The sequence below is a fragment of the Meleagris gallopavo genome, unplaced genomic scaffold, assembly GCF_000146605.3.
Source record: "Meleagris gallopavo isolate NT-WF06-2002-E0010 breed Aviagen turkey brand Nicholas breeding stock unplaced genomic scaffold, Turkey_5.1 ChrUn_random_7180001858501, whole genome shotgun sequence".
Taxonomy (NCBI): Eukaryota; Metazoa; Chordata; class Aves; order Galliformes; family Phasianidae; genus Meleagris; species Meleagris gallopavo.
This window is the reverse complement of record NW_011124445.1, coordinates 2432-14865: the sequence shown is the minus strand read 5'-3', so window position 1 is coordinate 14865 and position 12434 is coordinate 2432. Positions and strand designations below refer to the sequence as shown.

Here is a 12434-nt window from a genome sequence, read left to right as displayed (position 1 = left end):
CCTGCTGACCCCCCATGACCCCGGCGACCCCCCCGTCCCCACGCCTCCACCCCGCGCTGCCGTCCTGTCCCCTCGATGATGCCGGTGGCCACGGTGACGCCCTCGCTGGCGGTGACATCCATGCCCATGGTAATGACGGCCGCGGTGGCACCGCTCCGTGTGACCTCAGCGCCGCTGTCCCCACGGTGTCCCCATGGTGTCCCCACGATGTCCCCCCCAGGACGGCCGCGAATATTCCCCCGCTGCCACCACGTCGGAGAATGGGGGTGGGCGGCGGAAGCAGAAGGAGAAGGAGTTGGATGAGCTGAAGAAGGAGGTCAACCTGGTGAGGAGGGGGGGGACGGGACAGAGGACATCGCGAGGGGGTTGGGGACATGGGGTGACGTGGTGACGTCCGGTGTGTGTCCCCTCCCCCCTCAGGATGACCATAAGTTGTCCCTCGATGAGCTGGGAAGGAAGTACCAGGTGGATCTGTCCCGGGTGAGACGTCGCCCTGTGCCATCACCCTGTCCCCACGTGTCCCCATCCCATGTGTCCCCATGTGGTGCCACCACCCTGTCCCCAATTGTACCCATATCCCCATATGCCACCACCCTGTGTCCATGTGTCCCAATATCTGGTGCCACCACCCTGTCTCCATGTGTCTCCACATGTCCCCACGTCCCCACCATGCCACATCCCCAACCCCTTGTGTCCCTATGTGTCCCCATATGCTCAGTATCACATCCCCACGTCCCCATGTGTCCCCACGTCCCCACAGCACCACATCCCCATCCCCACATTTCCATATGTCCCCACATCCCCGCCAGTGCCACATCCCCTTCCCCACACATCCCCAGATGTCCCCGTGTGTCCTCACATGTCCCCATATCCCTGCACTGCCACATCCCCATCCCCATATGTCCCCACCTGTCCCTGTGTCCCCACAATACCGTGTCTCCATCCCCACATGTCCCCATGTGTCCCCATGTGCTCCCATGTCCCCGTGGTACAACTTCCCCATCCCCACATGTCCCTACATTTCACCACGTGTCCCCATGTCCCTGTAGTGACACATCCCCATCCCAACACGTCCCCACATATCCCCGTGTCCCCACAGTGCAACGTCCCCATTCCCACTTGTCCCCATGTGTCCCCACATCCCTATCCCCACCTGTCCCCATTTCCCCACGTGTCCCCACGTGTCCCCACGTCCCCATGTGCCACGTCCTGCTGTCCCACAGGGGCTGAGCAATGCCCGCGCTGCGGAGGTGCTGGCGCAGGACGGCCCCAACGCGCTGACCCCCCCTCCCACCACCCCCGAGTGGGTGAAGTTCTGCCGTCAGCTCTTCGGGGGTTTCTCCATCCTGCTCTGGATCGGAGCCATCCTCTGCTTCCTGGCATACGGCATCCAGGCTGCCATGGAGGATGAGCCCTCCAACGACAACGTGAGCGGGTGGTGGGACGGGGGGACGGGGGGACAGGGGGACAGGGAGAGAGCAGGGACAGGGGAACAGTGGGACAGGGAGATGGGGGGGATGGGAGCACATGGGGACAGGGGGATGGAGGGGCAGGGGGACGGTGGGGACGGGGGGACTAAGGGGATGGTGGAGACGTGGGGATGGTGGGGACAAGGGAACATGGAGACAGGGGGGACACACAGGGACATGCAGGGATGGGGACATGGTACTGCGGGGACAGGTGGGGACATGTGGGGACAGGTGGGGACATGTGGCGATGATGTGGGAACAATGGGACATGGGCATTACAGGGGACATTGCTACCATAAGGGGACAGGGACGTGGGAATGACATGGACGCAATGGGACGTGGAACAGTAGGACATGGAACAATGGGGACGTGGGCATTGTTCGGACACGGGCACGAGGGGGGGATGTTGTGGGGGGGACACAGAGTGCCCCCGATTGTCACCGCGTTGTCCCCATGCCTGTCCCCAGCTGTACCTGGGGGTGGTGCTGGCTGCCGTTGTCATTGTCACCGGCTGCTTCTCCTACTACCAAGAGGCCAAGAGCTCCAAGATCATGGACTCCTTCAAGAACATGGTGCCACAGGTGCTGTGGGGCACCGGCACTGGGGTGGGGTGTGGGATGGGCACCAGGACGGGGATGGATGGGCACTGGGACTCATATGGGATGGGCAGCAGGTCTGGTACAGGGTGGGCACCAGGCCTGTATAGGATGAGCACCAGGACTGGGATGGGGTGGGCATTGGGACCAGTATACGATGGGCAGCAAAACCACTACAGGATGGGTACTAGGATGGGGATGGGTGGGTACCAGAACTGGTATGGGGTGGGCAGTGGGATGAGAAGGGCATCAGGACTGGTATAGGATGGGCACCAAGTCTGCTATGAGGTGGGCACCAGGACTGGGGCGGGATGGGCACCTGGTACTCCTACAGGACGGGCACCAGGACCACGATGAGGTCGGCACCAGGACTGGTATAGGATGGGCACCAGGACCAGTACAGGGTGGGCACCAGTTCTGTGATGGGGTGGGCACCCATCTGCTATGGGAGGTGGCTCCAGGTCCCCGCTCCACACTGGGTGGGGGGGTCCCAGGGGTGCCCAGCAGCTGATGGTGCCCCTCACCCCACAGCAAGCTCTGGTGATCCGCGAGGGAGAGAAGATCCAGATCAACGCGGAGAACGTGGTAGTGGGCGACCTGGTGGAGGTGAAGGGAGGAGACCGCGTCCCTGCCGACATGCGCATCATCTCCTCCCATGGCTGCAAGGTGGGCGGGGGGCACCGGGATGGGCACCGGGACTGGGGTGGGGTGATACTGGGTGGGCACCAGCTCTGTTGTGAGGTGGGCACCAGGGCTGGTACAGGATGGGAACTGGGACTGGTGTGGGGTGGGCACCGGGTGTGCTATGGGACGGGGTTCTGGGACTGGCCTGTCACCCACTGTCCCCGCTGTCACCCCACTACCACGCCTCTGTCACTCCGCTGCCACCTCGTCCCCACTGTCACCCCGCTGTCACTCCGTTCCCACTGTCACCCCTCTGTCACCCCACCCCCGCTGTCCCCCCGCTGCCCCGTCCCCTGGCAGGTGGACAACTCCTCTCTGACGGGGGAGTCGGAGCCGCAGACACGCTCCCCGGAGTTCACCCACGAGAACCCCCTGGAGACGCGCAACATCTGCTTCTTCTCCACCAACTGCGTGGAAGGTGTGCACCCACGGCTGTCCCCGTGTCCCCACCGCGTCCCCAGTGGCACCCAGGGGGGTGGGTGCTACCACCGCCCCTCCATGTCCCCCATGGGTGCCCTGTGAGACACATAAGTACCCTATGAGCTCCATGGGTGCCCTATGAGCCCCGTAGGTGTCTTGTGAGACCAATGGGTGCCCCGTGAGCCCCACAGATGCCCTGTAAGACCCATGGGTGCCCTGTGAGACCTATAGCTGCCTTATGAGCCCCACAAGTACCCTAGGAGACTCATAGATGTCCAATGAGCCCCACGGGTGCTCTGTGGGACCCTTTGATGCCCTCTGAGCCCATGGGTGCCCTGTGAGATAATTGGGTGCCCTATGAGCCCCATAGGTGTACTGTGAGCCCCATGAGTGCCCTGTGTGATCTGTAGATGCCCTGTGAGCCCTATAGACACCCTATGAGCCCCATGGATGCTCTATGACATAAATGGGTCCCCATGGGTCCCTCATATCCTATGAGCCCCAGGGGTGCCCCATGAGACCCATAGATGCCCTATGAGCCCCACGGATGTCCATGCCTGATAGATGCCCTACAATCCCCACGGATGCCTTTTGAGTCCCATGAATATTCTGTGAGTTCAGTGGATCCCCACGAGCCCCACGGGTGCCCCATGAGACCCATAGATTCCCTACAATCTCCATAGACACCCTGTGAGCCCCATGGATGCCCTGTGAGCCCCACGGGTCCCCCCCATGAGCCCCACGGGTACCCCACAAGCCCCACAGATGTCCCATTGTCCCCTCCCCCTGTGGGTGTCCCTTAGGCACCGCCCGAGGCATCGTCATCTCCACGGGGGACCGCACGGTGATGGGGCGCATCGCCTCGCTGGCCTCGGGGCTGGAGGTGGGACGCACGCCCATCGCCATGGAGATCGAGCACTTCATCCGCCTCATCACCGGCGTCGCCGTCTTCCTCGGCCTCTCCTTCTTCATTCTCTCCCTCATCCTGGGCTACACGTGGCTGGAGGCCGTCATCTTCCTCATCGGCATCATCGTGGCCAATGTCCCCGAGGGGCTGCTGGCCACCGTCACCGTAAGGGCCGCCGATGGGGCAGAGGGGCCAGTGGGTTGGGAGTGCTGGTGACACTGGGCTTGGAGCCTTGGGTTCCCTCTTATGGGTGTCCTGTGGGATCAGTGGGTGCCCTCTGAGCCCCATGGGTGCCCTTTGAGACCCGTGAGCACCCTATGTGTCCCATGGGTGACCTATGAACCCCATAGATACTATATGAGTCCCATGGGTGCTTTCATCCCCATTGATGCCCTATGAGACACATGGGTGCTCTTTCAGCTCCATGGGTGCCCTCTCATCCCATAGATGCTCTACGGGACACATGAATGCTCTTTGAGACCCATGGGTACCCTGTGAGGTCAGCGGGTGCCCTTTCAGCCCTATGGGTGCCCTGTAAGATCAATGGGTGCCCTATGAGCCCCATGGTTGCCCTCTATGCCCCACAGGTGCCCTATGAGCCCTATCAGTGACCTGGGTCCCCAGTCTCTTTAGTCCCCAGTCCCTTCTGTCCCCAAATCCTTCTGTCTCCAATCCCTTCCTTTGTCCTGTCCCATGGACACCCTGTAAACCCCATGGGTGTCCTGTGAGATCAATGGGTGCCCTCTCAGCCCCGTGGATGCCCTATGAGAGCAGTGGGTGCCCTCTCAGCCCCATGGGTGTTCTGTGAAACCCATGGATTCCTCTCAGCCCCATAGGTGCCCTGTGTGAGCCATAGGTGCTTCAATGAGACCCACGGGTGCCCTATAAACCCCACAGGTGCCCTATGAGTCTAACGGGCGCCCTGTGAGCCCCATGAGTGCCCACTCAGCCCCATGGGCTCTCTGTGACACCCGTGGGTGCCCCTCCAGGTGTGCCTGACGCTGACGGCCAAGCGCATGGCACGCAAGAACTGCCTGGTGAAGAACTTGGAGGCAGTGGAAACATTGGGGTCCACCTCCACCATCTGCTCCGACAAAACCGGGACCCTCACCCAGAACCGCATGACGGTGGCTCACATGTGGTTCGACAACCAGATCCACGAGGCTGACACCACCGAGGATCAGTCGGGTGGGTGACTGCACCCCATCCCGTGGGTCCCCGTCCCTTTGGTCCTCATTCCCTGAATTCCTCAACCGCTGGCTCCCCATCCCGCAGATCCCCATTTCCTGGATTCCCCAACCGCTGGGTGCCCCATCCCTTCAATTTCCAAGCTTTGAGTCCCCAAGTCCTGGATCCCCATCCCAAGGTTTCCCCAAACTCTGAACACCACAACCATCGTCTCCCCAACCCTTGGGTCCCCATCACCTGGGTCCTCATTTCCTGGATGCCCAATCCTTGGGTTCCCACCTCCTTCACACGTATTTCCTGCACCTTTGGGTCCCCAAAGCCTGGATCCCCAAAATCTTGGGCCCCCAAATCCCTGGGTCCCCAGTCCTCTCAGTCCCCAGTCCTCTTGGACCCCAAAATCTTGGGTCCCCAATCCTCTCAGTCCCCAACCCTTGGGTCCTAATCCCTTTAGTCCCAATCCCTTCAGTCCCCAAACCCCATATCCCAATCCCTCTGGTTCCCCAGTCCTCTGACACCCCAACCCTCTTGCCCCCACTCCCAGGGTATGTCCCCAGCCCCCCAGGGGGTGACCCCAGGGCACTCAGGCTGTGACAGACGTTGTCCCCCAGGTGCCACCTTTGATAAGCGCTCGCCCACCTGGGCTGCGCTGGCACGCATCGCTGGGCTCTGCAACCGCGCCGTCTTCAAACCGGGACAGGAGAACATCTCCATTTCCAAGGTCAGTGCCCTCCTGGCCCCAACCCAAACCTGACCCTAACCCTAACCCTAACCCTATAACCCTATAACCCTAACCCTAACCCTATAACCCTATAACCCTATAACCCTATAACCTTAACCCTATAACCCTAACCCTATAACCCTATAACCCTAACCCCCTGGCCCCAACCCAAGCCTGACCCTAACCCAAAACCCAAACCCTAACCCGAACCCTAACCCTAACCCTAACCCAATCCCTGACCCTAACCCTAACCCCAACCCTAAACCCAAGCAACCTTAACCCCATCCCTGCCCCTGCCCCCATCCCTGTCCCATCCCCACCCCGGTGTTGGGGTGACATCACTGCCATCTCTTGCTGTCCCCATGTGTCACCTCGCTCGCTCCCCCCCAGCGCGACACCGCAGGCGATGCGTCCGAGTCAGCGCTGCTGAAGTGCATCCAGCTCTCGTGTGGCTCCGTCAAGAAGATGCGGGACAAGAACCCCAAAGTCACCGAAATCCCCTTTAACTCCACCAACAAGTACCAGGTGGGGCCGCACCGGGGACACGGGGTGGGGACACGGGATGGGGACCAAAGGGGTTTGAAGGGATTGGGCACCCAGCGGTTTGGGGACCAAAGGAAGGGATTGGAGACAGAAGGATTTGGGGACAGAAGGGACTGGGGACTAAAGAGACTGGGGACCAAAGGATTTGGGGACTCAGGGGTTTGGGGACACATGAGTTTGGGACATGGGGACATGGAGAATATGGAGGATATGGGGACAAAGAGACATGGGAAGGTGGGAATGTGAAGGGATTGGAGACCCAGGGGTTTAGGGATCCAAGGGTTTGGGGACTGATGGGATTTGGGATTCCAGAGATTTGGGACCAGAGGGATCAGGGACCCAAGCTTTTGGGGACTGAAGGGCCTGGAGCCAAAGAGATTGGGGACTAAAGAGACTGGGGACCTCGAGTTTTGGGACCAAAGGATTTGGGGACTTAGGGGTTTGGGGACCCCTGAGTTTGGGGATTAAAGAGATTGGAGACCCAAGGATTTAGGGATCCAAGGGTTTTGGGACTGAGGGGTTTGGGGACCAATGGGATTTGGGACCTGAGATATTTGGTACCAAAGGGATCAGGGACCCAAGCTTCTGGGGCTGAAGGGCCTGGGGACCCACCAAGATTTTGGGGACTCAACTGTTTGGGGACTCAACCATTTGAGGACTGAAGGGATGGGGGACTCAGGGGTTGGAGACCAAAGGGGTTGGGGATCCAAGATTTTTGGGGTCCAGGGGTTTGGGGATCAAAGAGTTTGGGGCCAAAGGATTCGGAGATCAAAGGGATTGGGGCTGAAGGATTTGGAAATCAAATTGATTGGGGACCCCGGGGTTTGAGGACCAAAGTGTTTGGGGACCAAAGGGACTGGGGACCCACGGGTTTGAAAACCCAGGAGTTTGGAGACTAAAGGGTTTGGGGACCAAAGGAAATGGGAATCCAGGGGTTGGGGTGCCCAAAGGTTTGGGGACCAAAGGAAATGGGAATCCAGGGGTTGGGGTGCCCAAGGGTTTGGGACCCAAGGGATGGGGGAGCCGAGGTGTGGTGCCAACGCGTGGCCGTCCCTGCAGCTCTCCATCCACGAGCGGGAGGAGGACCCCCAGGGACACATCCTGGTGATGAAAGGGGCCCCCGAGCGCATCCTGGAGCGCTGCTCCCGAATCCTGCTGCAGGGCCAGGAGGTGCCCCTGGACGAGGAGATGAAGGAGGCCTTCCAGAACGCCTACCTGGAGCTGGGGGGGCTGGGGGAGCGCGTGCTGGGTATGGGGAGGGCCTGGGGGAGGTGCTGGGTGGGCTTTGGGGAAGTTATGGGGTGGTTATGGGGGGATTTGGTGGGTTATAGGGGTCTTTGGGGGCCTTCATGCTACATGGAGCTGGGGGGGCCGGGGGAGCGCGTGCTGGGGGAGTGGTGTCATGGGGTGGGAGGGTGTGGGGGCAATGGGACGTGAGGACATGGGGATACGGGGGATATGGGGACATGAAAAAGTGGGACATGGGAGTAGGATGGATACTGGGGCAAAAGGACATGGGGACATGGGAACAAGAGGGACATGGAGTGTCCAGATGTGGGGTCATGGAGGATATGGGGGCAAAGGGACATGGAGACAGGGGGACATGGGGACATTTGGACATAAAGATACGGGGACATGGGGATATGAGGACAGGAGGGACATGGGATGTCCAGACGTGGGGATGTGGAGAATATGAGGGCAAAGGGATGTGGGGATATTGGGAATATGGAGGATATAGGAACAAAGGGACGTGGGAAGGTGGGAATATGGTGGATATGGAGACAAAGGAACACGGGGACATGGGGACATGGGCGTAGAAAGGGTATTGGGGCAAAAGGATGTGGGGGTAGAAGGACAAGAGGGACACGGGGTGTCCAGGTGTGGGGATGTGGAAGGTAAAGGGATGTGGAGACACGAAGGATATGGGGACAAAGGGACATGGGGACTTGGGGACACGGAGGAGTGGGACATGGGGATATAGGGATGTGGGGACACAAGCGCCACGGGGACATGGAAGAAGCGGAGCACAGGGGACACGGCACCGGGGGGCAAGTGGACAAGAGGGGGTGGTGGGCCAGCCCCGTCACCCCCCACTCCCCCCAGGTTTCTGCCACCTCTACCTGCCCCCGGACAAATTCCCGCGGGGTTTCCGCTTCGATGCCGACGAGGTCAACTTCCCCACCAGCGACCTCTGCTTTGTGGGGCTCATGTCCATGATCGACCCCCCCCGCGCCGCCGTCCCCGATGCCGTCGGCAAGTGCCGCAGTGCTGGGATCAAGGTGAGACCCCGACCCAACCCCTTGCTGACCCCACAAATAGCCGGGGGTTTGTGGGGTGGTCCCGACCTTCAGGTGGTTCTGGTGATGGGGGCACCCCGTTACGGCTAATTGGGATTTGTGGAGGTGGTCCCATCCGTCAAGTGATTGTGGTGATGGAGGACCACCCCATTACGGCTAACAGGGGTTCGTGGGGGTGGTCCCATCCTTCAGGTGATTATGGTGACGGGGGACCACCCCATTACGGCCAAAGCCATCGCCAAAGGGGTCGGGATCATCTCGGAGGGCAACGAGACGGTGGAGGACATTGCGGCGCGGCTCAACATCCCCGTCAGCCAGGTGAACCCCCGGTACGTGTTTGGGGTGTGGGGTCTACACACACGGGGCACCCAGACACGGGGGGTGAGAGGACTGAGTACTGTAGGATTGTAGGATTGTAGAGCCATTCATGTTGGGAATGAGCTGTAGGATCCAGTCTAACCATTCACCCGTCTCCACGTGGCTGTTCATGGGATCGTTAGGGTCAGAGAAGGTTTTTAGGGTCATCCATTCTGACCATCAACCCATCCCACTCATGGTGTTATAGGATCATAGTGTCGTTAGGGTTAGAAAAGACCTTTAGGATCACCCAGGCCAGCTATCAACACAACGCTACTTCTGTGCCCACCAACCACATCCCTAAGTAGGATCAAAGAGTACTTAGGGTCGAAGAAGGCCTTTAGGGTCACCCAGTGCAATCATCAACCCATCCCACTCAGAGTTACAGGATTGTAGTGTCATTAAGGTCGGAAAAGACCTTTAGGATCACGCAGACCAACCATCAACCCAACGCCACTGCCGTGCACGCTAACCCTGTCCCTCCATAGGATTGTAGAGTACTTAGGGTTGGAGGAGGCCTTTAGGGTCATCCAGTCTGATCCCAACCCATCCGTCTCGTAGAATTATAGGATTGTAGCACCATTAGGGTCAGAGAAGACCTTTAGGATCACCCAGTCCAACCATCGACCAGTGCCACCATTGTGCCTGCTCACCGTGTCCCTAAATGAGATCGTAGCATCGTTAAGGTTGGAGAGGGCCTTTAAGGTCATCTAGTCTGATCCCAACTCATCCCACTCATAGAGTTATAGGATCATAGCATTGTTAAGGTCAGAGGAGGCCACTAGGACCACCAGGTCTGACCTCAACCCACCACCCCAAGCCCTCTAACCGTATCCCCACGTGCTGTGACTCCGCAGCGTTCGGCCCGCCGCTTCCCTGGGTGTATGGGGGATGAAGGGACATGGGGACATGGGGATGTGGAGAATAAAGGGACATGGGGAGGTGGGAGTGGGATGGATATGGGGGCATGGAGAAATGGGGACACTGAGACATGGAGGATATGGGGACAAAGGGAGGTGGGGACGCAGGGAAGTGGAACATGGGGACATGGGGAGTGGGGGTACGAAGGATGTAGGGGCAAAAGGATATGGAGAATAAAGGGACGTGGGGACATGGGGACAAGAGGGACTTGGGGGTGTCCTCGTGTGGGGTATGGAGGGTAAAGGGATGTAGGGATGTGGAGACATAAGGACATCGGAACGTGGAGAAATGGGACATGGGGCTGTGCAGATGTGGGGATACGGAGGATGAAGGGGCGTAGGGACGTGGGGGTATGGGGACAGGAGGGACATGGGGACAGGAGGGACACGGGGTGCCTAGATGTGGGGACATGGAGGGGGCAAAGGGACGTGGGGATGTGGGGACATGGGGAAGTGGAACAAGGGGACATGGGGCTGTGCAGATGTGGGGATATGGAGAATAAAGGAACATGGGGATGTGAGAACACGGGGACGCTGGGGACATGGGGACACTGAGGACACGGCGCCCTGGGCTGTGACCCCGCAGGGAGGCCAAGGCGTGCGTGGTGCACGGCTCCGACCTGAAGGACATGACGTCGGAGCAGCTGGACGAGATCCTGCGCAACCACACCGAGATCGTCTTCGCCCGCACCTCCCCCCAGCAGAAGCTCATCATCGTCGAGGGCTGCCAGCGCCAGGTGCCCCGCCGTCCCCACATGGTGTCCCCACCCCAAGGTGTCCCCACCCCAAGGTGTCCCCACCCCAAGGTGTCCCCACGCCACACTTTCCCCATCCCTGTGTCCCTGTAGTGTCCCCACCCTGTAGTGTCCCATCCCCATAATGTCCCCAGCCCCGTGGTGGCGTCCCTGTGATGTCCCCAAAGTGTCCCCATCCCCATCCCACAGTGTCCCCAGCCCGCGGTGGCCCCATCCATCACGTTACCCCTGCAATGTCCTTGTCCCCACAGTGCCCCCACCCCCACGCCCCCTCACCCCTGACCCCTGTGGCCCCTGAACTCCTGACCCCTCACCCTGTGACCCCATGACCTCTTGACCCCTACCACTTCACCCCATGACCTCATGACCGTTGCCCCCTGCCCCCAAATCTGTTACCAGTGACCCCTGACCCTCACTCTGACCCCTCACCCAGTGACCCCATGACCCCTGACCCCGTGGCCCCATGACCCCTGATCCTGTGACCCCGACCACTCATTCTGTGCCTCTGACCCCATGACCTCATGACCCCACCTCCTGACCCATGACCCCTGACCTCTTTCTCCCTGACCCCATGACTTCTACTCCCTGACCTCTCATCCTCTGCCCCCACGACCCTCTGACCCTGTGACCCATGACCTCATAACCCCTCACCCTCCTGAATCCTCACCCCCTGATCTCATGATCCAGTGACCCCATGACCCCCGGCCCTGCGACCCCATGGGTCACAACCTCATGGCCCCCTGGCCCCTCATCCTGTGACCCCATGACCCCTTCCCTTGCCCACAGACCCCTCACCCCATGACCCCTGACCCCTCAGGGTGCCATCGTGGCGGTGACGGGGGATGGCGTGAACGATTCCCCGGCGCTGAAGAAGGCGGACATCGGCATCGCCATGGGCATCGCGGGCTCGGATGTGTCCAAGCAGGCAGCCGACATGATCCTCCTGGACGACAACTTCGCCTCCATCGTCACCGGCGTCGAGGAAGGTGACCGCCACCCCCACGTCCCCGAGGGCCACCGCGGCCGCAGGGTGACACGGATCCGCCCCCCCCACCCTTCGTGTCCCCGCAGGGCGCCTCATCTTCGACAACCTGAAGAAGTCCATCGCCTACACGCTGACCAGCAACATCCCCGAGATCACGCCCTTCCTGCTCTTCATCATCGCCAACATCCCGCTGCCCCTCGGCACCGTCACCATCCTCTGCATCGACCTGGGCACCGACATGGTCAGCTGCCCCACAGTTTGCCCCATAGATGCCCCAAGGCTGCCCCATGGCTGCTCTGTAGCTGCCCCATAGATGCCCCATGGCTGCCCCATGGCTGCTCTGTAGCTGCCCCATAGATGCCCCATAGCTGCCCCATGGCTGCCCCATGGCTGCCCCATAGGTGCCCCATGGCTGCTCTGTAGCTGCCCCATAGATGCTCCATGGCTGCCCCATAGATGCCCCATGGCTGCTCTGTAGCTGCCCCATAGATGCTCCATGGCTGCCCCATGGCTGCTCTGTAGCTGCCCCATAGATGCTCCATGGCTGCCCCATGGCTGCTCTGTAGCTGCCCCATAGATGCCCCATGGCTGCCCC

At 60.4% G+C, this 12434-nt stretch overlaps 1 protein-coding gene across 1 annotated transcript; it reads left to right on the top strand.

Moving 5' to 3' along the window:
* The first annotated feature begins 6 nt into the window (after positions 1 to 6).
* On the top strand, positions 7 to 12167 carry LOC104915899 (sodium/potassium-transporting ATPase subunit alpha-2). The gene is made up of 17 exons (XM_010726852.3): positions 7 to 129; positions 221 to 325; positions 421 to 480; positions 1224 to 1427; positions 1937 to 2050; positions 2597 to 2731; positions 3050 to 3167; positions 3973 to 4241; positions 5066 to 5264; positions 5873 to 5982; positions 6373 to 6507; positions 7585 to 7774; positions 8629 to 8804; positions 9015 to 9151; positions 10686 to 10836; positions 11672 to 11840; positions 11926 to 12167. The coding sequence occupies exons 1-17, from the start codon at positions 76 to 78 to the stop codon at positions 12150 to 12152; spliced, it is 2553 nt and encodes an 850-aa protein (XP_010725154.1). The 5' UTR covers positions 7 to 75; the 3' UTR covers positions 12153 to 12167.
* The last annotated feature ends 267 nt before the right edge of the window (positions 12168 to 12434 follow it).

What these genes read in the sequence shown, in the direction of transcription:
- LOC104915899 (XM_010726852.3), top strand. Translation starts at nt 76, where the DNA reads ATGATGCCGGTGGCCACGGTGACGCCCTCGCTGGCGGTGACATCCATG. An exon ending in CGGTGACATCCATGCCCATG is followed by an intron (nt 130 to 220) that starts GTAATGACGGCC and finishes TGTCCCCCCCAG; the next exon opens with GACGGCCGCGAATATTCCCC. An exon ending in TCTCCTCCCATGGCTGCAAG is followed by an intron (nt 2,732 to 3,049) that starts GTGGGCGGGGGG and finishes GTCCCCTGGCAG; the next exon opens with GTGGACAACTCCTCTCTGAC.